General features: G+C 42.2%; 1 protein-coding gene across 1 annotated transcript; it reads right to left on the bottom strand.

Moving 5' to 3' along the window:
• YY1 (YY1 transcription factor) lies at positions 1–25,870 on the bottom strand. Its single transcript, XM_026111330.2, has 5 exons — positions 24,884–25,870; positions 15,041–15,203; positions 4,988–5,048; positions 2,345–2,503; positions 1–1,195 (listed from the first exon to the last, which is right to left on the bottom strand). The coding sequence occupies exons 1-5, from the start codon at positions 25,578–25,580 to the stop codon at positions 1,013–1,015; spliced, it is 1,263 nt and encodes a 420-aa protein (XP_025967115.1). The 5' UTR covers positions 25,581–25,870; the 3' UTR covers positions 1–1,012.
• Between the last annotated feature and the right edge of the window lie 407 nt (positions 25,871–26,277).

A 26,277-nucleotide genomic window follows, 5' to 3' on the forward strand; every position in this document is an offset into this window, starting at 1 on the left:
TAAAGGAAACTTGAGTTTATTTAGCTTCCAATTTCTGGGAGGTTCAAGAGGAACTAGAATTGCTCTGGACAACAAAAGAAAATAGACTGTGCTTACAGATCATTTTCTGCCATGTTCTTTCTTTAGGACCACTGTTTTATTGTTGCCCTTTCTATTACATGGGATGTACATATTATCAGGTGTTAATAAAAGGTCAGTGCCTGTACAATACATTCTACAACTGAGCACCACTTTCCGTAACTGAACAGGCAAAGAAATTACACTGAACATCAGCATCTGGCAGTATTTTTCCAAAAAAAGTGACTAAAATGGGTTTAAATTGATTAACACTATTAAATCACATCTAATATTTGATACTACATGATTTCATTACAGCTATACGATACAATTATACAAAATGTGTTAACATCAAAGAATACAACCAAAATTAAGATAGCAAACAAAACCTATATAACTTTTTTTCTTTACAGGAAAATACTTTTGAAGTATGCATGTAACTGCCCATTCTTTTAAAGAAAATCTACTGCAAGCAAAGTTATCAACCTCCAGAAAAATCACACATAGCATTACTAAGCATATCCCCAAAAAGTGTACAATATGCACACTTGGAAAATACAAAATTAAAAAAATTGTAAGCAACAGGTGAGCTTCATATTTATAAGAATGTGAAAAGAAGTCCAATTTTAGCACTGTTGTATAAAGAACTGTCTTTTTTGATGCAAGTTCATGAACTGACCCCTCCAGTCGGAGCCACACTTTACAAAACACCGTGTTCTTGAAACGGGATTACAGAGCAAGGTAGAGCATCTTAGCAACGTCACCTTAAAGTTTTTTTGTTTTGTTTTGTGTTTTTTTGCTTTTATTTACTACTTATCAAAACACGTCCTTTAAGTTTGTAGGGTTCTTTTTTTTAAAATTCTTTCCTAGAAACAATATACAAAGGGGAGGCATATTTATTCCCGATCATTCTCCTGCAAGATGCTTTGAGTTCAAGAACTTTCTCCTCCTACTTTCACTGGTTGTTTTTGGCCTTAGCGTGTGTTAAGATGTGAGATTTCAGGTTAGTTGATTGCGCAAACTTCTTATTGCAGCCGTCAAATGGGCAAACATAGGGCCTGTCGCCAGTATGAATTCGCACATGTGTGCGTAAATTGAAGTCCAGTGAAAAACGCTTTCCACATCCTTCAAATGTGCACTGTTGAAAGGAAAAGATAATGCCATTAGCTAACAGAAGTAGTTGCCATTCTAATCATTGATTAAATGATTCTCCTTTGAATCACTAGACTGCACAACCATGGCCAAACGCTGAAGATTATTCTCACAGAAAGAAGAGCCAGTAGAAATTGCTAGAGAAATTAATAACCTGATGTAATAAAACGACGCTGTGGGCATTACCAATTTTATTTTTTAAAAGCAATTTAAAAGTATTTCGGGTTGTTTTATCACAGTAGTATATCAATTTTTAAAGAGGAAAATAACTTCAGGCTTTCAAGCAAATACTTGACCAAAACCACTCTGTGTCCCAAACAATATTTTGCTACACTATACCAGAAAACAGAAACAATGTTTCACATCAGAATTTCAGTGATAGATTTACTCTTTTTACCAGCTTGATAGATTTACTCCTTTTACCAGTTTGATATTCAAGACGGACTCAGAGTACAAACAGTAGCATGTTTAGCAGTCAGTATTTATCTGGATACATATAACAGCTTCAGCATGAGCAACTAAGTGCCTGAGGACTGCAAATCAAATTTCTGGAAACAATCATTTCTCCAAGAAGACAAACAAAAAATACATGTAACAAGCACATCGGAGAAAGCAGATACACTCAAGAGACTCTGAAGCACTGTGAAGAACATTTACATAAATAAGAAATACCATCTGAAGTAGCCTGGGGACCTCTGCTGGTAGAAGCTCATGTGACTTTATATGAATGGAGAAAGATTCAGTGTTGAACGTCATTTTGTTGGAAACCGATTAATACCCACCACTGAAAATGAGTACGATGAGCCCGAGAGTCAGTTGTCCATTGCCGTCAGTTGAAAAGGGGGAAGAGGAGGAGTAACAGCAGATTTCATTTTAAAAGTGGGTTACTTTACAATATATATTGTAGCGTATTTCACACATACAAACTATTTGCTGATTTCTATCAAAAGGCCATAGAAACAAAGGGTAGCCTAATTAGCTTAAGAGGCCTTTCAAGTAATTTAAGATGATGATTTAGTGTCTCATCTGATTTAGAAGAAAACCATTATCCCCAAAGTCAAACAGAAGCTAGATTATAGTCTATACATGTTCTAATTAATAAATTGGAGTAATTATACCTGGAAGTTAACCATACCTGAAAGGGCTTCTCTCCAGTATGAACTAGCTGATGTCGCTTTAGTTTGGAGCTCTCCACAAAGGCCTTGCCACATTCTGCACATACGTGTACTCGAGGGCCATGAGTGTGCAGATGCTTCCTCATGGCAGAGTTGTCCCTGAACATCTTTGTGCAGCCCTTAAAAAGAACAGTGAAACTCAATTAGTAGACAAGCTAGTTCTGATAAAGAAAGCTTTATCTGCTACAGTAAGAATGCTTTTATATTCTGAAGACCTTCTTAAAAGTTGGCCCTGAAAAGTAGGTCCCTTACCCTGATTTAAAAGAGCAATCCCATGAAAACTAATCGTTTGAGAAGCTGTTAAAACAAACAAAAAAATAAACTTATCTTCCCTTAATATTATGAACCATATGCAGTCGAATAACAGGACAGTCTTATGGAGAAGATGCAGTTCTAATAGAAGCAAATGAATAAACTGAACAAAAGCACTTACGGTCTGAGAAAAACAAAAGACAGAATGATAGAGTTCATGGCTACTTATGGTATATTCTCCTATGTACTATATTGTGGAGTACTACAGTACCCCAATGTACTATATATCCTCTAATATACTACAGAGTATTCTCCAAGTACCAATATGCACCTGCACCACTCCATCTCCTAACACTTCACGCTTTCCTTCTCTGTCCTCCCCATTTCTGACAAAAAGTAGAGCAAGAGAGTTTCTAACACATGACAGCTTACAGAAACTACCTAGTCCACACTGGCAGGGCTTCCTTCTGGGGCAGCAGATTGATAACGACCACCTTGAAACAGACAGAAGAGACTACTACTACTGCTGCTTCTACAGTTTAAACCTACAAAATACTGGAGAACAGAATAAGGTAGGAGTACCTCAGGGCTAGTGCCAATCAACCTAAAAGCAACAGATACTCGCATTAACTCAGGTACAGAGCCACAAGTCCTAATCTGTCACCTGGTGTACAAGCTGCATTGGTTTTGATTCTAGAACTTAAATCAGTAGCAGCCTGGAACTCTCTTTACTACACCCTTTTAAAGTTTTTAAAAAAAGCTATCGCTATACTGCATTTTAATGACAGGCAATAGACATCTATCACGTGTTTTACAAAGGTCCTTCTCTAGGTCTAAAATGCTTCATGAAATCTTACTAAGAATTTTAAATTCTATGTGTAGTTCAAGTGATGCTGCTGTTTAAGCTTATATAAACTAGCCTACCAACATCACAGTGGTATGAGGCATAAAGTTCAACAGCAGATCCTAAAGGGGCTATCGACTGCTAATCTTCAATTCTGCAGGCTGCTTCTTCAGAAACTATTTTCTTCAAAACTAATAACCATATTTAAACATGCCTTATTTCTTAAGAAGGGGAGAATTACCACTTTCAAGGAGAGTTTCTCCAGGCACTGGAATTTCTTTGGCTAATTTGAAAAGTGTTGTGTCACTATTCATTGCACATCAGAGAACTGGGTGGAGTAAAAAAGCACCAAAATAAACACACAATCAACCTGTTTGCATTCATTTTGAAGTCCCTGCTTGCCTCTGAGAGAAGTAGTTATGTTTTCCGCAACTATTTTATTTTTAAGCTGAAGTCATACATACACAAACCTAGAAATTCTAGTAGAGAGAGGAGATGGAAGGATAGGAATATTCTTTTTTCCCCTATTTAGATGAAGTCGAGGCTATGAAAAAGTAAATCAAAGAAATGAAAGCAACATTCCTCAGTACTGTAAGGCATAAGCACTGCTTCTCGGACAATCTGGTGCTATATCTCCACATACTACAATACAGTGAATTAATGACACGTAGCATATGAAGGATTGGAAATCAACATAAATACAAAGAAGACTTCTCAGCCCAAAGTGACAATTGATTAGACTACAGCTGGCAGAAAGAAGACTTCTGTTCATGCTCTCCAGTGTGTACTATTAGCTATCTGCACTGAATATTTGCTTAGGCTCACAATATCTAGACCAGAAGTCAGCAAGATTATAATTGTCTTTTTCCATTACAGGCTAAGTCAGCTAACAGAAGCTATACAGAAGCTGGGTGATTCAGTAAAGCTAGATGCTACCAAACTAGGTGACTAGGAACATCTATTCAAGACAGAAGCTTCCCAGCTCCCAGGGGATCAGAATCAGTATCTCCCAGATGCCTCTCTCTCAAGATGATGCACCTTCTAGCTCTGCAGAATATAATTCAAAGTCTTCCAATATGCTAACTTTGGCATCTATACCATAGATTGCTGATTCCTGATCTAGATTCCCAATCTGTCATAACTTCCAAGCAGAGGATATATAGATCTTAGGAACGTACTTTGAACAGCTTTCAGAACATTCTTTCAAGTATGTATTCTTGAGTGGCAGGAAATCACAACAGTAAAACCAGCATGTTAGGGACTGTGCATCATGGTTACCAGAAGATTAGGGATGCACTAACCTTAAGACAAGGAATGGGAATAATATATTATTCAGTGAAAGGTTTTTAAGGAAGCCTCTAAAGAGTGATAATTCAAATACAGTTAACTGAGAACAATCTATTTATAACAAGATATATTACTTAGTCATTCTCAAAAGAAAACAGTAATACAAAACTCTGCTCCACAAGTTACTACCAATTCAGAAGGCCAAGAGCGCTTCACTTACTTTGTGAGGACAAGCTATCGTTCTTGGAGCATCATCTTCTTTAATTTTTCTTGGCTTCATTCTTAAAGATTAAAAAAAGGAAAATATTAGTAGATAGCTCTTCTCCCACAGCTGTTTGCATAATGCAAAGATTTATTCAGTAGTATTAGGTGCATCAGTAGTATTCATAGTTTAATATTTTTAAAACCCAATAATATTAACAGTGTACTTTGGCATTTTGAAAGTTCAGCTTTTCCAGAAGCACCTCTCAAATATACAATAAGACATTTAATACTACCTTCCTAGTCCTTTGAATATGTGGAAAGAGAGGTTTTTGCTGGCTTGCACTAACTGCAGTTAAGGGGTTTTGTTTGAAAACTCCATTTTTGTTGTGCCTGTACGCACGTGGCCTATGTAGCTTCACTTCCCCTCCCATCCCTGCCCCAGGACATAAAAGACAGTAGATCTCAATCAGTCTTCAGCAGTTTACCATACCAGACTCCAGAACAAACACTGCAGAAGCAAAGAAGGTAGGCAAGCTGGGGAATCTACACAGACAAATGTTATAACCACAGAAACTGTAATAGTCATTCTTACTTTAAGTTACTGTACACATGGATTCCACTCCTGGCAACTGAGAAGCAATCACCTTTTTACTTTTGGTCACTGATGGGGCTATTCACTACTACTTTATGGGCCCCACTAATAGTCTCCATTGCCTATATAGGAAGCCCAGCAAACTAATGCTTGCATTTAAATTAGCTGTTTCACAAATATTCATAAGACTCCCTGTAAGCAACAGTTTCAGAACAGTCCTGCTTTAACAGTTATCTGTCTGGATGCCCGAAGGATGTCATATGCATGGACAGTACTCCTAAGGAAGAGCACCGTCCCTTTACCTACCCTTATTTCTCAGACCTGTAGTGCTGTCTCGAAAACCAGAAAGAGATGGTTTAACTACTAGTGGAGCAGGCTCCAACAGAAGCAGGTAGGTGTAAATGACAACTCACAAATGCATCTTATACAGCTGGGACTCACTTAAATAAGTCAATAGATATTACCCATTCCCAAACCCTGCTGGGGGAAAGGAACTAGATTGTTTATGTGAGTTCCTGAACTATTTTTCCTGATAATATAGTAAGAGATAATTCTGTATCACGGATATGGCATGTAGATTCCTCCTGAGCTAAATGAAAGGTTTTCTGGTGTTTTCTTTGGTCTGAATTAAACAGAGATGAGTGTCTTAAATTTAACAAAAGAATTACAATGACCAGAATCACTATTCTTAGCATTAAGCAGCACAGGTGACTGCGGCTATCCAAAGCAATTTTAACCATCATACAGACAGTTCCTGAAAACAGATATGGAAGAATGGGGGAAGAATGTGTTTCTTTGCAGGTAGCTCCAGTGTTCTTTGATATTGCTACATTCCTGTGAATATGGCTGAAGTCTGTGGTTTCACCTGCCTTCCTCATATGCATGGATCAGAGAGGACAGGAATGGAGGGCCCTGTGAGGATGAATGAAGGCAAGGGCAGTGAAAAGCATCCCTGAGAATTCCTGAAGAGTGGATCCACGAAGATCTCCTTACAACTGCCAAGGGAGCCACATATGAGGGAGAAGTCGCTTATGGTACTGTGGGTTTTCACTTGTATCTCAGAAACAAACTATAACTCCTCTCTATGTTGTAGATTTAGCACAGTTCAAGTGACCATGTATGGGCAGAGCACTTGACAGCCACATCACAGATAAAACAAAACCCAAAGATTTAGCAGCTGTTTTTTTTGTTTGTTTGTTTTTAAGTGGACATAGCATCTCCAGGCTACACTGAGTACGTACAGTACTAACTGAAGAACATCGCAATCCCCTGCAAGGGTTAAATGACTAAAAATGTGGAAGCTGGAGAGCTATCACATGCCTTTCACAGGCTTCAGCAATCTCCTCATTTACAGATACTAACAACTCCTAGAGGATGGGTGCAAGGTATTTGTGTTCACAAGGCCCCTCTTGCACCATCATCAGCAGTATACCCAAAAATTCCATCAATTTAAGGAGACGCTGGACATCCTGAACACAGGAAATTGTTTTTGTTCTTATAGACTGTCCTCTTTATTATCTTCCTGATAACTTTTCTTTCCAAGATTAGAGACCAAGTCAGATGACCTTACTGATTAGATTTAATAGTTTAATACAATCCAAGTGAAACAGAGAATGGTTGTGCTGTGTTTAGTTTATGCAGCCTCTTTGAGGAAAGTACAGAGTAACTAAATACAAACAGGAGATTGGGATTAACTGATTGACTACACTCCAGTGAGGGTTAAGTAATACAGGTACTGAAGCCAGAGGAAAAACACACAAAACTTTCTTACAGTATCTGTAGAAAACTTCCTACCACCCTTCACAAACGATTCATTGGTGTCTCTATGATCTTCACAGAAGGAGAAGGCATAGAAATGAGTGTCTGTTATGCCAAAATGGGCACACAGGAGAAAGCTTTGACAACATGGGACCTTGTGGCAAGAGAGTGGCAACGGGCACAAACTGAAACCCAAGAAGTTCCATCTGAACATGAGAAAAAGTTTTACCGTGAAGGTAACAGAGCACTGGAACAGGTTACCCAGAGAGGTTGTGGAGTCTCCTTCCTCGGAGATATTCAAAAGCCGTCTGGACAAAATCCTTGGAAACATGCTCTAGGTGACCCTGCTTGAGCAGGGGGGTTGAATTAGATTATCTCCAGGTCCCTTCCAACCTCAGCCCTTCTGTGATTCTGTAACAGTGCCATGGGTCAACAGCATTAGAGAACAAATGTTCTTAGAGGACAAAGATGGTCCCCAAAATACATCCTTTATTTCTAACACTATCAACTTGCTATATGTTGGCTGAGTCACTTTTCAAGGAAAACCAAAAAAAGAAAAAAAAATAAAGAGAAAGAGATAGCTCTATTAAGCCCCAAACCCATGCTCATAGTATCATCAGAATCAGTGATAACACCACTGTTCTGAGGTTATAACCGACTATTGTGTAAAGAGGCAGACTAGATGAAGAGGAAACAGTACTGAGAGATATGGCAAACGGCTTTAGTGGGTAATTCTTACAGTCTTTATACTTGGCATAGGATACCACCAATCACCATTGTGTTAAGTCTTGTCCCTAACTGTTGCATCTCACCTCTGGTTTTGAAGCAACCTCTGGGAAAGAAATGCTGTGACAATGTCATTCATAACAGGCTGTTGAAGTGGAATGAGAGAGAGCATACCCTGGTCAATGCAGCCAGAAAGATTTATCAGCACAGTCAGGCAGCTGAGGTACAAATCTCAGCTGAACTGGATGGTCAGACATGGGACTGACTAGAGTTTCATCCAACATACACCTGTATTTTTAAGTTCAGTGTCTGAACAGGCACTTCACATTATGAGTGTTCCTTCTGCAATAAGCTGATTTTCTAGGTTTTGAGCTTTGTTTCTAGAGGGAGGATTATCAGCCCAGCAACCTACTTGAACATACAAACATTTAGTGTCCCTACTGACTACAAAATGACAACAAAGTTCCACTACTAGAGGGACAGATTTTAAATCTTCACTTCAGCTGAGAGGATAGAGAGGGAGCAACTTGAGCCTAAAACTCAGAACTGTAACACAGTATTCCATGGGCAACCAAGCTGGTCAACAAGACAGAAGCACACACTTTAAAAAGACAAGGCACCAAACACTGTCCAGGATGTATCTCAGTGCCATGGGTAGCAAAAGCTGGGCCCTTTGTACACTGAAGGCATGAGGGCACATACACCACAAGCACAACTACAACTGACCATTTTGTCAAAAGTCTAATCCTGCTCCCAAGGCAGTGGAATCCATGTGGACAATCATTCAAAGAAGAATTTAAAAACTTTATATATTTAAATGTATTAGAAAAAAAGATTTTGGTCTTACTTTAAAATTAACTTTCTGCAAAAGGAGACCAGACTAGAACCTGGGCTGTTGATCTTAATTACACTGTTGCAGGTAGCTCCACCCTCTTGCTGGTGGTTAGACTTTTGGCTCCCACCCAGTAGAGCATCTCTACCAGCTCCGTCCAAGTTTTCTTAGCCTGAAACATTAATCAAAAACAGAACTCTAACACATACCACTATTTAAAACAACTGTAGACACACACATTAATACCTGGGTGGAACTTTCAAAATGGCAGCTGCCTTTGCAGAAAGTCAATTTACATGGCAAGACCAGAATTTTCATTTTTGCAGTGAGCCTAGATGGGCCACGTCTCATAATAACAACTGCAGACTGGCTTTCTGGGAGAAAACAGGGAGTGCACTTTTTGGACCAAGGTACTGGTACACTGCAATTAAAGGCTAAATCTGTTCACTCGTATTTGAGATGCCGTATTTGTAACGGAAGGGGGCAAGGTGGTGCACAGTATGGCAACAACCAGACAGCTTCACAGCATCGGCTCTCTAAAAGGAAATTCTCTTGCCCATGTATAGAGAAGATTAAGAGCGAGTGAAATCACGAGTATTAAACCACTCAGTTCTTCTGAAAATATATAGACACACACAAAATGAAAGCTACTCTGCCACTGTACAGAAAGCATCTAACAGCTAACTGCATCCCTTCATCCCCCTAGCCAAACTGAAAGAATTGCACCTTGACAGAACCAACCCCCCAACTCCAAACCTCTGTCAATCTCTACAATCAGTTGGCTTGGATATAATATTAAAATGATAAATAATAATAAAAATCCACAGACTAATATTAAGGCTAGGAACAAAGGAAATCCATATGGCAACAGCAATGAACAGTATGAAATTTCCCCCTTGTTCTGGTAGCTCCCTTTTTTTGTCCCTGTTAAACTTTCGTGTTCTTGTATCTTTTCTTCTCCTTCTGTACATAAATGAAACCTAAACTGCATTCATCTCTCTCAGCCAACTCCTTTCACACTTCCTAAAGGTATCTGATGACCAGCAGTGATATTTGCCTTTGCCAGTGACCTCATCTCTAAGAACACAGAATAATTTCCTCTTCTTCTATCTATCAGTGGTGTCATTACCATTTCTGATCTGTTCCCCCCACTCTGCTCCACCCCCTTGAACTGCCCTGCTGAAGCTGAAATAACATGAGTGCCCTGGCCCTATGCCATTGCAAGAATTCATCTATGCTAAAGAACTCCTGAAACTGGCTAGACTGGCTTTTGGATAAATACACACAAGGGGAGTGGTGCAAAGTGTCCTAGGAATCTATCTACGATCAAATAGTCCACAGTCAGTGTCAGCATGTTTTGGTCACGGCAGGGCAGAAAACTGTCGTAAAATGGAAAAGTTCTCCTTCGCTCCAAGGTTCTGGCAAAAACAATCACTACTTTTGTTCCACTTATCATCATGTATACTGAACAGAGAAAGTGACCTTTGCAGCCTGGAACAGAGCACGAGATTTCCCCTCCCCCAGAAGATGCAAGAACACCACTCTGAGTGAAGTAATTGTCAGTTTACTGCCCTTTAAGCTTTTCTGCAATGAAAACAAAAACAGTAGGCAATCCTATACCCTAGAAAGAGGGCTAAGTCATATAAATCTAGGTGACCAGAATGCTTTGTCACTTTCAAGGAGGGTGTCCAATTTCAAACTCTAAGGCAGTTTCCTCCTCTTTGTCTTCTATCCATTTTAGAGGGCGGTCTTAACAGGAAGGGCAGTTCTTACAATGGCACTCTTTCAGAAAGGGTACTAAGAGCAGAAGATAAAGACGACATGGAAAGAAAAGGAAAGCTTTTACCACTAGGACCCATTACTGTGCCAATTTCCCAACTATAGCATGTTCCCTTTTTATTTCTTGGTATTTTACTCATGTCTGTATTCTGCTGTCTTTAGCCAGTTTGGTCATGTTATCTGTCAAGGGTGGGGGTGCAGCAGAAATCAAGGATTTTTTCTTTAATGGTTTCGTTAAGGGGAATGTTAAAGAAGTCTTTGTCACGTGCACCTACTAGAAAATACGCCTATGTCCCAAGCTTTTTGTACCACGCTGTTAAGACTTCTTCACCCCTAAAATTACTTGTAATCAATTTGACTGGGATGAGGCATTTTATTTTGCTTGAAGGGACTGCCACTACCCCAGTCAGAGGTATCAAATGGGAACATGGTAATTTACTAGTTTTCAGTTCTTCCTTGAAGAGATCATTTGCAACTAACGTTTCACATTCTGACACAAGGTTGCCTAAGAGAAATGCACAAGCTCTTTTTTTCCTTTCATTCCATCACATTTTTTAAGTGAGCTAAAGAAAATGCAGCAGCTGTAAAAGGGAATTAAATAATTTGTAAATGGCTGAAAGTTGCCCAGCCATGTATAACTTATGGTCATTCATCCACTCGCTACTGAACATACCTTAATATTCTGACACAGCTTGCTTATTCAAAGTGTTTTCAGTAATTTTAGGATGTATAAAAGCCTTTCCAGGAATAACTGCAATAGTTCCACTTAAAGTTCCAGTTAAAGGGTCCAGAATTCCTGCTACATGACTCAGTGGCAAATGCACCAAAAATGCACCAAAGAACAACTGTATTTCGACGAACAGCATAATAGCTCACTGTACTAGTGCCATCTAGTTGCTGAGCAGCAGTGATGTCTATTTCATATGCTGAATTACTAAGCAGTTTTAAAAAAATACATAGATTTTTTTTATACACCAAGAGTTCAAGTCCACCCCCCAGCCCTACCATTGTCTACACCAGCTTGGTAACAGGAACAATCGAAACTCTAGAACCTTGCCTAGAATAGATTACCACTAAAATTCAGTTCCAACATATAAATGCTCTTATATTACCAGGCCACAAAGGTTTTAAGTTATCCCAGTGCACTAGCTTTGCCTGTGTTTAACCTTAACCTAAGAACTTTGTTCCCATGAATCCATGCAAATGTCTCAGTCAATTTAACCTTAATAAAGAGAAGCTGTATAGTTATAGTCAATCTGTCTTGGTTTTGAGTAGCTAACATTAAAAAAAAAAAAAAAAAAAAAAAAAAAAAAAAGTAGCCCTTCTGACTAACTAAATGAAAATAGGAAGGCATCCCAAAATAACTTGCTCTCAACTGCATGAAATACACTCAGCATGCAATTTTCCTAGCCAGTTTTGTTGCTTCCTTACATGTGGGTATTGTGCACAAAATTTTTTAAGCCAGCAAAAGATGAGTATGTTACTGAAACACAAAAACTATACTCAGAGTACAGGAAGCTACTCTGTAATTTTTGAAGATAACAGAGCTTCAAATTCACGTGCTGCTCAGAGTTGTCAGAATATAACTGTGAGAAAGTTTACAAACTCTGAAACTCAGAGTAACTAGCAATGCTTGAAACCTTCAAAGAACTTCATAATAAATAAGCATACTCTTTTAGCATGAACAACCCCATTTCCAGTACCTCTAAATGCAATTCCAGTACAAGTAAACTGTCAAAGGTTTTTTCTTTTTTTGACTAGTAGAAGAGAGATTTGCATATATTAGAACTTGAATTAGTGTTATTAACTACAAGGAGTCCCTCCGGCATGCTTCACTGCAATACGATCACAAGCAATGTTCTAACACAGCCATCTTTATCAGCCTCAGCTGTACACAATCCTTTAGGATCCAATATGCAACTAACGGGGAAGGGGCCTTCCTCCCGCCCCTCCTTTTTTTTTTTTTTTTTTTTAAAGGCAAGAGTAGAAATTTGACAGTCATTGATGCTGACCAAGGAATCAAAGATTTCTTAAAACAGCTAACACTTGGGATTTTCGTACATCTACAATCAAGCTATTAAGAACATTTTTTCATGGCTTTGGCACATATTGGGGCTATTGTTAAAGGCAATGTGCCCCCAGTTGTTTCCCCTATCATTGTATATTTGTCTTTGAATAAATGGGTCTCATTCTATCTACCGTAGAGGGAGATTAACAGCACCATAAGAGACCGCACACACAAAACTCAACCTTGCCATCATGTCACAAATTCTAGCCCTAGAACTTTCAAGAACATTCTACCATGAATAAAAAAGTGATAATTTGATAGTATTGCCAGCTGCCACTATTTTCTCAACAGAAAAATAACCACAACTCAAAGATGCAGTACATTTTATAATATTAAGGAACATGCAGAAAGATCTGACAGAAGCAATCTGGTCATTTCAAGAAGCTCAAATTCTGGCAACCATTTCAAGTATTCAAACCAATCTGCAGAGCAACATTCAGTGTTTGCATGCAGAATACCTTACGAGAAACTACCCAAGCTTCATAGCAAAACATAGCTATTCAGTACCCAAGTCTTTAATAGACCCAAATGTTTCACCATGCTTTAAAGTAAGTGAGAATACCAAATCTAGGCACATGACTGTAGCAGAAGTAACTAACATTTTAGAATTAGAACGCTACATATACACAGAATATCACTTGAACATTTGCTTTCACAAAGAAAGCCCAGATCAGCCTTTCAGGAGGTCACAGAGGAAAACCCATTCATTATGATCAACACTAGTAAACAAAGTAACAGCAGTATTCAATAGAACCACCCACCACTTCAGATAAGCCCTTTTTTTCAGTTGTTCATAATTTTTTATACATTTCCAGATCAGATACTTTCACAGTACTTCCTCCCTGCTTTAGGATATCTTATTAGGAATCTTCAAAACCCACAGATTTTGTGCATAAATCTGCAGGGTTTTACTGAAAATAGCTGTGGGAAGGGCCTGTGCCCGCAATCCTCCCCTACAAGCATAAAGACAACAGAATGAAGAGCAACAGAAGAAGGTGGTTAAAAGCAGTAAGATCTAAGAGCAGGTGCATGAGTAGAAACAAGACTGCATGCACGCACTGAATACCAGAATCCATCTAACCAAGAAGTGGATCAGAACTAGTCTCCATCCAGCAAGTAGCCAAGAAAAACCCAATGTTAAGGATACTTCTCCCTCTGCTAGCTGATACAGGAAGTAACAACAACATCTGACCATCTACCTGCTCTGCGTGACAGAATGCTGCACGGGGGCTGTGAAGAACACCCAGCTGCCAGCCAAATGAAAATGAATGTACTTTCATACACATGCTTTGACTTTAACATCAGAAAAACTGGTTATCATAACAGCTGCAGAAAGTGCAGTTGTGCTCAAATTTGGGGGGACACCAGCATTAATGTTGTCCATACACAGAATGGAGCAGTAAGCCTTTGGTAATTACAACCACAGCGTGCACAAAAAGAAGCGGACTGTATGAACGGCTGCACAGCAACGTTAGTTTCACAGCTTCCAAGAGCCAGGCTTCTCTCTAGTGACCTCAAGATTGCCCTCTGGTGGCCACAGGTCACCCTGAACATCCAGGTCCTGAGCATCCAGGAGCTTTGGGAAGGGAGAGGGGAAAGGCCGCTTGACACTTTCATTTACCTCTATTTGAAAGTAAAAGTCACCTTGTAATTCAAGTCAATGTAGTAATATGTAAAAGACTAATGATTCTGTTTCACAAGGGAAAAAACAAAAAAAAAAAGAAAGAAAAAAAGAAATCCAAACAGTATAGGTAGTTATCTACTGTAAAATTGGGGGGCGGGGGGAACAAAACAAAAAACAACAAGCAGTGGCACTTAAGAGCAAGACACATGACTCCATTTAAAAAAAAAAAAAAATGTTTAAGACCCAGAGGTTAAGAACTGAGAAACAGGGCAGGGGGTACCACACTATACACAGTAACTGGCTTTACAAAATAAATATTGTAGTCTAGCTTTCTTGTACTGAACAACCCGAATGCAGCATTTCGTTTGCCTGACCCTTTGCCACTGAAGAATTTAATACTACTCACATGCAACATACATTGTCATGTCAGAGATGGAGTCTGTCTGTGTATTTAGGCCCTTCCCTACCTAATAATAACCAAAGACCAGAAGTAATCTGCTGAAGATAAAACCCAGTTTTTAATACTGTATTCACTATTTCATTCTGAAGGAAATCCCTTGTTTTAAAAGATAATTAAATGAAATAATATAAGCCATACTAAATTTACTATTTATTTTTGCCTAACAGTTTCTTAATTAAACCAACGGCATGAAAACTGTTTTAGTTAAAACATCCTTTCTTCCTACTTACCTAGCAAATTCAGCCAGCTGTTTGGGGTCTGAAAGGTCAATGCCGGGTATTCCACCAGGAGGAAGTTTCTTTCCTGTCATGTATTCTGAGTAATCTGGAGGAGAATTCTCTCCAATGATCTGCTCTTCCACCACTGTTTCATGGTCAATATCTTTTTTATCATCTGAAATACATAAAATACTGAATTCAATACACACCGAAGATCAAAACAGCATACAAGCCTACACCTACAAATACAAATTCACTATTACTGCACATTCTTGAAAGGATACAGTGCACTTCTAGACTTCGGTGCTACTTGTAAATAGCAAAAAGGCATCCATACAGTTACAGCATAAAGAATACAGAAAGAACACAGTGGGCGAGGAATAAAAAAAGCAGGAGTTGCTATCTACTTTAACACAGACAAATACGGAAATAAGTAGAACCACCCTACGAGAATGCTGGCTGCATTTTAGAGATTACAATGCACTTTTCCTGAACCAGTGCAAAGACATTTATCTCCCTTCAAACATCTTCAAGATTCAATGCCCACCATACCCACTTTGGATCACAACAACACTCAGTAACCAAGCAAGCCTATCAGTGGAGTGGCAGATACTTACCATAACGAGTTGTGAGTACTGATCTTTACCTTCGCACTCTTTAGACTTCCCTAACCCCCAAGAGAAGTGTCCAAGAGGGACATCAGGTTTGAAAAAAACAACTGCTTAATTGACTTCAGCACTTGCTCATAAAATTTAAGTTTTTCAGCAGCTGCAGAAAGGTCTGGAAGACAACAAAAAACCTGAACAGACTGTTTGCCCTCCCAGAGGGGCTTCTTCTGCCTGTGGTGGAGCCTAAGCTCCTTCCCACCCTATGTAAATCTACAAGCCATCAAGAAAATACTACTTTCTATCTGCTCTGGAGATCCTCCTACGGATTTGTGCTTAACCACTGCAATGAAATCAGGTGGAAGCCCTGCTGTTGTCTACTCAGCTTCAGACCTTAGAAAGTGTCAAGACACTGGTTTCTCTCCTCTCTTAACATGTTATAACAATGGAAGCTAGAGAAAAAGACACAGAAAAGTTCCTCACTGCAGAGCTCATACCTGCAGGGAGGAAGACCCAGCACCAATCTTATCCTCCACCCTCACCTGACAAGCCACCTTCCCAAAGTGCACTAGGACAACCATAATGAAATGCAGGTGTTTCATGCCCACCTACAGAATATAGCTGTAACTATTCAGCTAAATGTTAAGGAACTTGCCACTACACTACCTCCCTTGTCTTGCTTATTTGAAGTGGATTCTGCAAAGCACTTTATACATAAAAGAACTGCAAAGTCAAATTTGTATAAACAACAGAAAGTTAAGTTTTACAGCTAGTATTTAAGGAATGGAAACACAAGGTAATAGGACAGAAATACTAGTCCTCCCCCCGACAAAAATAGGAAAACATAAGGCAGAGAAGAAATGAAGCAAGCTCCACCCCTCTCCCCCCAAACAGAAACACAGGAAATAACGTTATCCATTACTCAGTAACTTAAATTAGGAAAGAGAGGACAAGAAGACATACATGAGTAAAAGAAATATCCTAAGGACAAATTTCTATTCAATTCGTAATGCCTGCTTTTAATCTTCACCACTGAGCTATTTCTAGAAATGTTACTGCTAGTTTGGGGTTTAATCTGATCTACCAGATCAAATAGCAGTTCACTTATGTGTTCCATGGTGAAAGAGGAAAATAGACTTCAACTCACAGACATCTTCAGTAATAAACTAGAAATAAACCAAAAATTGACTTTGGACCATTTTTCATTTTACATCTCATTTTCATTCAACATACTACCTTTCAGTCTTTACTAGTGCCAGTTACCTTCAGCAAAGGTTAGCAGTAAGTTTTACAGCATCTGCAGGAGTTACAAGTTCAATTCAGGTGTAAGCTTAAGCTTAGCAACAACTTGTTCTTCCAAACAGTTGGAAACTTGAGTAAAAAATTTTTAGCAATGCATACAAAGAAAAAAAAAGTATGAAGCAATGACTCAGAAAAGTGCAGAACTTCTGGAAAGCTAGATGTGAAGACTTCTCCATGCTGCAGACTAGAATGAGATCAGCTGCCTTCAATTTAGCCATTTCAACAGCTACACAGAACTTCCAGTTTGACTATTTGATGACATTTACAACAAACTAGTTTTCATTTCCTGCCTCATATCAAATGCATGAGTCAACAGGGAAATTCTGCACACATTCCTTCAGATCTTCTTTCTTTCCCTAGCGTAAAGGCCCACTATTCAACAATGCTTTCTTGCTATTTTAAGGGCAAAACTGAGAGAAGTCAGCCTTCAGTGCCTTTCCTTCCCCAAAGCCTGCAAACAGCAATCAATTCTGCAGCTACGTCTTAAAATAGGCTATTGGAGTAAAACATGAAGAACTATGAACATGTTGCTTTGATACAGAAGAAAATAAGAGAAGGGATCACTTTGTACATCCCTGATGGTCACGTGAAAATAAGAAACATTTGCTCAAATTTTCCTATACCAAAAATCATATCTCTACAGTAGCACATACATGCAGTCTGAGAAATGAGTTTGCACCAAAGCAGACCAAAACAACAACATATAAAATAGTTACCTTAAAGTGCTGTGTCAGGCTAACATCCTTCAAGATAGAAGATCTGGTTCATACCAAAAGTGAAATATTTTATCAAAAGTTAGCATCCAGAACGTCCTAGTTACAGACCATCCTATGACATTATCAACTCCTTGAAAAAAGGGGAAAAAAAAAAATCACACTTCTTCGGAAGAGATTTACCAACATCTTATATGCAAATCTATCACAAGTTTATTTGTGATGTCCTACCAAGCTGGACTAAACAGCTCAAAGTTTGGAGGCTAAAGTCCAAGCAAACTTTCACTTAGGCTGACAAGTTAACCAATATTCTCACTGCAAATAAGGCGAGTTGGATGCCCAACATTTTCTGCCTTCAACACAAGTCCTGGCACCTGTTATGTCCAAAAGGACAAATTAATTCCCCTTTTCCTCCCATGAAGCATCAGAAAAGTCAAACATATGGCAGCAAAAGCAAAGCAACACACAGAGACACAACCCTCAAATTCTAATGACACCTCTGGAAAAGTACAGTACAAATAAGGTGCAGTAATTCCATGTGGCTTAAGTCCATTCCAGACTAATCTGCATGACACCCATGCAAGCTAAATACAGACAGACCCATGGAGCCAGGGAAGAAAAAGGAACTGAACTGCTATATACTCTCTAACCCACTTTATTTTGTCCCTTAAAACCACTTGAGAGTACAGCAGACTCTGGTTTTCAAATACAAAGCATTCTGCTTAAATGTATATTTAGCACCGTTCCCACAGACGTGTTACAGCTTTCTGTTAGAAACTTGAAACATGATTTCAGTCCTGTCTTCTGAGATATGCTGACCATCTGAAGGTATGTCAATTAGTTAACCACCTTATCATCATAAAAATATACACTGCCAGGCACTCTAATAATTATTTCCAATATTCACCCAGTTTATAAAGCTACAAAAAGACTGATTTGCTACAAAAAACAAAAACAAACAAAAAAACCCAACAGATACCCACAACATCCTCCTATGCCTGATTACAGAAGACAAGACTTTTATCCCAAACTAGGGTGTTCTATTTATCTGTTAAGGACATATTAGAGAGGTACCAAAATAAATGTTAATGTTCCATGTCCTTCCATCTGCATTTCTCTCATGCCACCTTCGTAACTGATATACATCTGGACACTTCTGCATTCAAAGCGAGTATCTCAAAGGAATATTTTTGCACTAAGATCAGTGAAAGTGCTGCATTTTAGCCAGACAGATCTTTTTGCTACCACTTAAATATATTTCTGCTGGTGAACTAATTAGAAGTTTTAAGAGTACCAACCCCAAGTACCAATTTAAGTGGGAGAAAGACAAATGACTGGGATAAAACTAGAAATGCAGATTTCATGTAACAGATCAATGATAAAATGTGCTAGAATCTGTTTCCTAAGCCTTTTGTTGAAAACCTTTTGCTCTTATTATCACATTTTCTCCATCTGTTGCAGCCCTTTTCTTGCACAGAAAATCCATCCAACTCAGAAGCTTGTTATTTCATGCATTTCAGGAATAGTAGTCAGCCCCAGCTGACATCCCTGGAACACACTGGCTCTCTAATAAGACCCTCAACTTTCAACCCAAGAAGGCCAATCAGTATTTTGACTCTGTCACACCTGACTGTAACCTTGGGACTCCACCTCTAGATCCCTAGTTCTCTGAGCTCCTACTTTCTTATAGAGCAGGGAGAACACACATTGTTATTCAATCAAATCTCCCTTGTGGAAAATAGGGAGTGCAAAAGGGAACTCAGAAGGTACACTTGCTAGTACAGCAATGAGACGTAATCCTAGAGCTTCATCCGTAAGGTACCAAGTTAACAAACGTTTAGCAGCTAAGAGGACGAACATTTAAAGCTTAAATTTTGTTTTTACGATCACACAGTTAAAAACATTTGCTTTCTGGATCAGCTGAAATGCAGTTACATGATAAAGGATGTATTTGGCAACTGTGCAGTACCAAGGCACTGTGGTAACACGCTTGGTTATTGCCATCACGTCGTGATCTCCTCAGCCAAAATAGTTTATTGGTCATGTTTGGAAGCAAAGGACCCTAATTAGCTTGTTAAATAATCCAGTTATTAGTGGACATTTCAGAATGTTAAACTCCATTCTGCATGGTCTGTCATTTTTTAACCTAACCGGCTGCTAGGCTACTTTCTATCCGATGTGCCTTGCACAGATGGAGAACAGGTTCTTCTTTCCCCGTGTCACCCATCTCATATATCACATCACTGAAGGAGACAAGAACTGACAAAAACACTGCATATATCAATAGTCACCATCTGACTTCAACATTTGTGAGACACTGTGCAGAAGCACTATGACCTTCTGAATCATCAATATACAAGTGACATGTACTCCCAAGTTAGAGGAAACTAGTTCAAAGATGGGCTAGGAGGCAACTTAATTGAGAAATTACCTGATGAACCACATCAGTGTATTTCAATTTCAAAACTGAAAAGACATTTAAAACAAATGTAGGAAAGTATTTAAAGTGTATGCTTACCCTCTGAGGTTCATTAGCAAAAATTTTAGGGCAGACTGAATGTTTATGACTATCAAGAGCCTACAGTGTTATCGTAATCAGAGTCAGAAATAGATTACCTTCCTAATATTTTAAAGGAACCAGACATGGTTCTGTTTCTGTTATGAAAAATTTCTGTCATGGTTTCTGTTATGAAAAATTTTCATATAGGAAACTCATTCCCTGTTCATAATCACAGAGATTTTTGGCCATCCTTGATACAGGCCCAAGACTGAACTAAATGACTTGTCTATCATTATACTATAAAAGACAACTAACTGGTCAAGTAGCAGACAGTTATCAGATTGCAGGGGTGAGAAACATATAGTCAAATCAAAAACTTTCTAACTATTTTAAGAGATTAAAAGTTTTTTTTTTTTTCAGAGGTCTTGAAGAACCTTCTAAAAACCCAGCATAAACTCCACAAATTCCAAAATATGGCTCCACTGCACAGGCTTCCTGGATAACCATGAATCCTTTCCAAATCACATATCAACTTCTGCGCCATTGTCTTTCCTACCTAGGAAGAGGATACTTCAGCAGTCCGTGGGCCACGTTTAGTTCAGTTGTGTTATTTCAGCCCTAAACTTGCTGAGCATCTATGCTAACGATAATAAATTAATCCAAGACAAAACCTTTTTCAGATCCAAAAGCTTTACAGAATCAGTCATTACTCAGAAGCAGATGTGATTACACCAATGCAATTTTTTCAAGACTAAGCCCAAGTTGTTTGAAATTCCAACATTTGCTGGAGCCAGTGTTTCAGCATCACCTTCCCAAATGTTCCTGTGTCTAAGAATTAGTTTTGTAAATGCAATCTGACCAAGTGATTTCTAATTATCCTTCTCCCCATTACAATTGTGTACCTAATCCGGATATATTCAATAAAGAGGAAGATTCAAGCTGAATCTCATAAAGGCATTCAAATTCAATTTTGTGAAAACTAATTTTCCTAGTACAAATTGGGGTCTCTCACTTGGAGAGGGCTGTTGACTACATACAGTTTCTAAATCCATGGCAGGATACTCCAATGAAAATAACGAGGAAAGATGCTAGACAATATTGAGAAAAGGTAATACAAGAAGAGGACTGAAGCATCCACAATAAACATGTAAACATCTCAGGGAATAGAACACCTTTGTTTAGTTTCTATTTTCACACATGAAGAAAGTCAAATAATTCCATTCTTCATCTGGAAAGCTAATCTGAACTAGAACAAAGCATTCCTGTTTCAAACAAAACACTTTAATTAAAGTAATCATGGGTCACAAGTTTGATATCACCATAGATACCAAGGTGATAAGAGCAGTTATGGTAAGGCTAAATGGTTGCAAACAACGGTACTGCAACTAAGTAACCACATAAACAAGACAAGGATCGAGTATTCCCCCTTAATCACATTAATATATATTTGCTAGACTATTACTACGCATTTCAAGATGGGCTAACTCATTTACAGGCAAAGATTTGTGATTGCCTAAGTTTGGTATGACCCATGAACAAGTTAATATAGTAGCTCTAGAACACAGTAACAAGAAATTAATTCACACTGTCTTCCCACACTGTGGTAAGCAAAGTGCTCTTGTCCCCCATTCAAATACCCAGGAACAGCAATATAGGACCCATTGTTTTATCTTGATGCATGGCCTTGTTTACTGTTTGTCTTTTGATAAACTTTTTGCTAAATACTTAAATCAAATAGTCAATTACATCAGGGTGCAAGTCAGTCTTTAATTATGTCAACATACAGATGCAAAACTACTATCTTTGTTCAAAATAAAGTGTCCTTGTTTCTGCAGGGAAAAACTTAGTACAACTATCCTTTTGCAAGCAGGTCATTTGTTTTGTTTTTCCAGTTTTGCTTCTGTTGGAATTTTTCTGGCATTCATACCCCCTCTTAAACTTCTGAAAACAGGAAATGAAGTCTCAGAACTTCTACATTTGACCACGAACCACTCTAGAGCACTTTTACAAGATTCACTAAGCTGTGTAAGAGGTGTAAAAGCCTGTCCAATAGGCTCAGTAAGCTCCACAACACTTAACTGACCAGGGTATTACTACAGGCTGTTTGAACTGTGTGTTTGGGGGGGGGAGGTCAAACTTTAATACTTTTCTTTCACATACAGGCTTTGTGATTTGGGCTTTTGAGCCTGTTTTTGGGAGGTGGGCGAGGTGTTTTAGAAATTAAGTTCGAATAGGTATTCTGCATCATGTTTAGACTATAACCAAGCTGAATGTATCAGTGCAATTCAGTCCCCAGTAAGTTACATGGTAGATACTGTCCAGCCTGTCCTTGCATGTTTGTGATCATAAAAAGCAAATCCACTGAAATCAATGGGGTTACCTGATGTAACAGTGCAAAGAGAATCAAGTGCATTGATTATACATGCATTTCATTTCAGCCGAGTAATAATCTGCACAAAGCAGCTCTACGGAAGCATCCAACTGGGCAGTATGAATTTCAGAGTACAAACGCGTGCTAGTAATTTTCAGTTGATCTCAGTCAGTTCCTGTAACCTGCTAGCTCATGAGTCATACATCCACTTGCATTCAGTTATCTTAGATAGCTTCCACACACCATAAGACTACGTTTGTTTCTATTCTGTCTTTCCTGGATGGTCAATTCCAAGAAAAAGAGTAGCAAATGAATTGAATTCAACTTACATGTATTGATACACAGATGCGTATAGAAATCCCGTTCTACTAAACAGTATTTGAGAAACTCAAATGGAAAGTTTTCAATTTATCATGAAGCAGACTCAATTTGCTGTCAACAAAGTATCAGGCTCCTAAAAATGATTTCTGAGAACATTTTGCAGCAGCTACATTATACACAAAAAATACACTCCAAGTATCATACTCTCTGCCAAAACTTGTTAAATAACCACCTATATTAGAAGGTCAGATGGACCATTCTTTGCATTTTATCAGGCCCGAGAATTCAGCCATTCAATATACTTTTCCTTCAGCACTCCTACTGCTAACAAGTACTGGTCATTCACACACAACATATAAGCAGTTTAGAGTGCATCAGGAATTTAAACAGTATCTTCTAACCTGAACCCTATCAGACTCTTTACAAGTTAAAAAAGAGCACAAAAATTATGATACATAAAACGGATTACCAACAGATTATTTAACGACAACACAGCAATTTAAATATTACATGAAGTGATACGATTTGACTTAGTTTTCATGCTTATGTAACTTTAGCGTAGAAGTTTAACTACAGAGCCTTGCTTCCAGTAATACATTTGGGGTTTTTGGAAGGGGTGAGAGGGAGGAAAAAAAATAAACAGCATATCACAAGTAACACTCTTCTACTGACGGAAAAGTCTCATCCACCCTTACTTTAAAGGAAAAGGTAAGAAAACAGTGGTAGATAAAAAACTGGCGGTAGGCTTCAGATTTAGTCCAAGCCTTGCAGATACTAAATGCCTTCATAATACCAAGTTTTTATTCCCTTTGAGACCGCTCCACAAAAACCCGACTCAAACACGCACAGGACCTCACACAAGCCAGGGACCCGCTGCACCTATTTTAAAAGCCCGTTTAAAGCCCCGGAGCCGATCGAGGGAAAGCTACACCACCCCGAGCGCAGACGCGAAAGCGCTCCCGCTCCCGCTACCCCCGCCGCCGCCGGGCCGGAGCGCCCCCCCGGCTGCTGTCAGACCCTGGCTCCTACCAAGGGGCCCTCGGAAGCCCCGGCTATTTTCGGCCCGTCTCTCCGAAGCAGCCCCCCGGGCGGGGGAAGGTCTCTCCCTCTCGCCGGCGCCGCTCAGTTAGGGCGAGCAGGCCCCACCCACAGCCGCGGCGAGTGCGCGGCCGGTGCCGGGCGGCCGCGGGGCCCGGCCCCCCCATCCCCTGCCCCGGCCCCGGCCACGTTTGCGGGCGGTGTGCGAGCAAGGCGCCGGGCCCGCGCCCGGCAGAGCCGGTGAGGCGGCGGCGGGGCGCGCCCCCCGCGCATAACGGTCGCGGGCCGCCGCCGCACACGCCTCATCCGGGGCCGCCGCCCGCGGTCAGCGTTACAGCGCGGCCCAATGCGGCGGCGGGCGCGCGGCGGAGGCAGCCGAGGGGCGGGCGGCGCGGCCGGGAAGGCGGCGGCGGCCCGAGAGGGGAGCCGGGGGAGGGGACGGGGAGGCGCGACGGCGGCGGGCTGGGAAGAAGGAGGAAAGCGAGCGCCGGGAGGAGCGGGCGAGGCGGCCGCGGGGGGGAGGGAAGACGGCGGAGGGGGCGGCGGGGACGCGGCGGGGGAGCGGGCGCCGCGAGGCGGGGGGGCCGCGGAGCCGCGGGGCGGGGACGGGGGGAGCCGCGAGGAGGCTGGGTTCGCCCCGCACCGTGTGCCCGCCCGCGCACCCCGCCTCCCCCTGCTGCAGAAACTACGCCATTGCGGCCTAGTCCTGGAGCCAGCGGCGCGCTGCCTCCCTCCCTCTCGCACCCCCCTCAGCCGCCGCCATCTTGGCGGCCGCCGCCATCTTTCCTTCCCCCCGCCGGAGCCGGGCAGGAGCAGCGGCAGCAGCAGCGCAGACCCCGCCATCTTTTCGGGGAGCCGCCATACTTGCCCTGGCGATGAACATGGCGGCGCCCATCACACACATCAAAACATGGCCTCCCTTCAAAACAAAACTGTCCGGGCCGAGCCGGGGAGCCGCCGGCAGGGCCCAGGGGCCGGGGAGGGAGGGGTCCGGCGCGCACTTACCCGAGGCCCACATGGTGACCGAGAACTCCCCCTCCAGGGTCTTGATCTGCACCTGCTTCTGCTCCCATTTCCTGCCGCCGCCGCCCTCGGCCCCGCCGCCGCCTCCCCCGCTCAGGTAACTCTTCTTGCTGCTCTTCTTGCCGCTGCCGCCCTTCTTAACGCGGCCTCCCCCACCGGCCGAGGAGGAGCCGCCGCCTCCGCTCTTGCTGCCGGCGGCGGCCACGGTGACCAGGGTCTGCTCGATGTACTCGTCCTCCCCGGCGGGGGCTGGCACCGGGATAAGAATCTGGTCCTCGAAGCCGTCGTCGGCCCGCAGTCCGTCCGAGTCGTCTCCCCCTACCACCTCCTCGCGGGTCTGCACCAGGATCACCTCTTGGTGGTGGTGGTGCAGATGGAGCTGTCCCCCGCCGCCGCCGGCCGCGCCGCCGCCCGCCCCGCTGGGGTCCCCGTCCGAGACCAGCGGCTGCAGCGCGATCATGGGCTGGTGGTGGTGGTAGTGGTGCGGCGGGTGGTGCGGGCCGCACTCCTCGCAGCACTCGTCCTCGTCCTCCTCTTCCTCGTCCTCCTCGCCGCCCACCACGGTGGTCTCGATGGTCTCCACCGGGATGGTCTCCACCTCGATCTCGTGCAGCTCCACGATCTCGGCCGGCATCTCCGAGCCGTCCGTGGCGATGTACAGGGTGTCTCCCGAGGCCATGGTGGGGCGAGGGGGAGGGAGGGAGGGAGGGGGGGAGAGAGAGATCAGCGGGCGGGGAGGGGAGCTCCGGTCCGCTCCCCTCGGCGGATGGTGGGGCTTGGGCTCCTCTCGCTTTCCTTCCTTCGCCTCCTCCTCCCCCTTCCACACAAACACCAGCTCCTCACAGCCAGCGAGAGAGGGAGGGAGGGAGGCAGCCAGCCGCCAAATCCCGGCTACGCTCCCTCGCGAGACTTCCGCTGCTACCGCCGAGACGGACTCCAGCCCCGGGAGGCCGCTGCCGCCGCGGCCCGCCTCCCCGCCGCTCGGCGGCCAATCACGCCGCCCTCGACACCCACGGCTCGCCCCAGCGAACGAGGCGGCCTATGGCGCCGCGCCGTGCCTCGGGGGCCCGCCCCCACGTCCTGCCGCGAGCCTATCGGGGAGCGCTGCGAGCGGGGAGCGCGCCTCCCAGCGGCGAGCAGCTAACGGGGCCCCGGCGGCGTCAGCTCGCCGCCGCCCGCCCCGCCCCCTCCGCGCTCGCCCCACCCCTCGCGGAAGCGCCGCCCCGGCGGCGGGACGGGAGAGCGCGGCCGCCATGTGCCGCGGGCCGCCGCGCCCCGCCCCCCGCCCCGGGGCCGCCGGCAGGGGGCGCGCGGGGAGGCCGCCCGTCACCGGCGGCGCGGCGGGAGCGGCCCCGGGGCCGCCCGAGGGGCGCGGG

This window comes from Dromaius novaehollandiae, chromosome 5 (genome assembly GCF_036370855.1).
Source record: "Dromaius novaehollandiae isolate bDroNov1 chromosome 5, bDroNov1.hap1, whole genome shotgun sequence".
Classification (NCBI taxonomy): Eukaryota; Metazoa; Chordata; class Aves; order Casuariiformes; family Dromaiidae; genus Dromaius; species Dromaius novaehollandiae.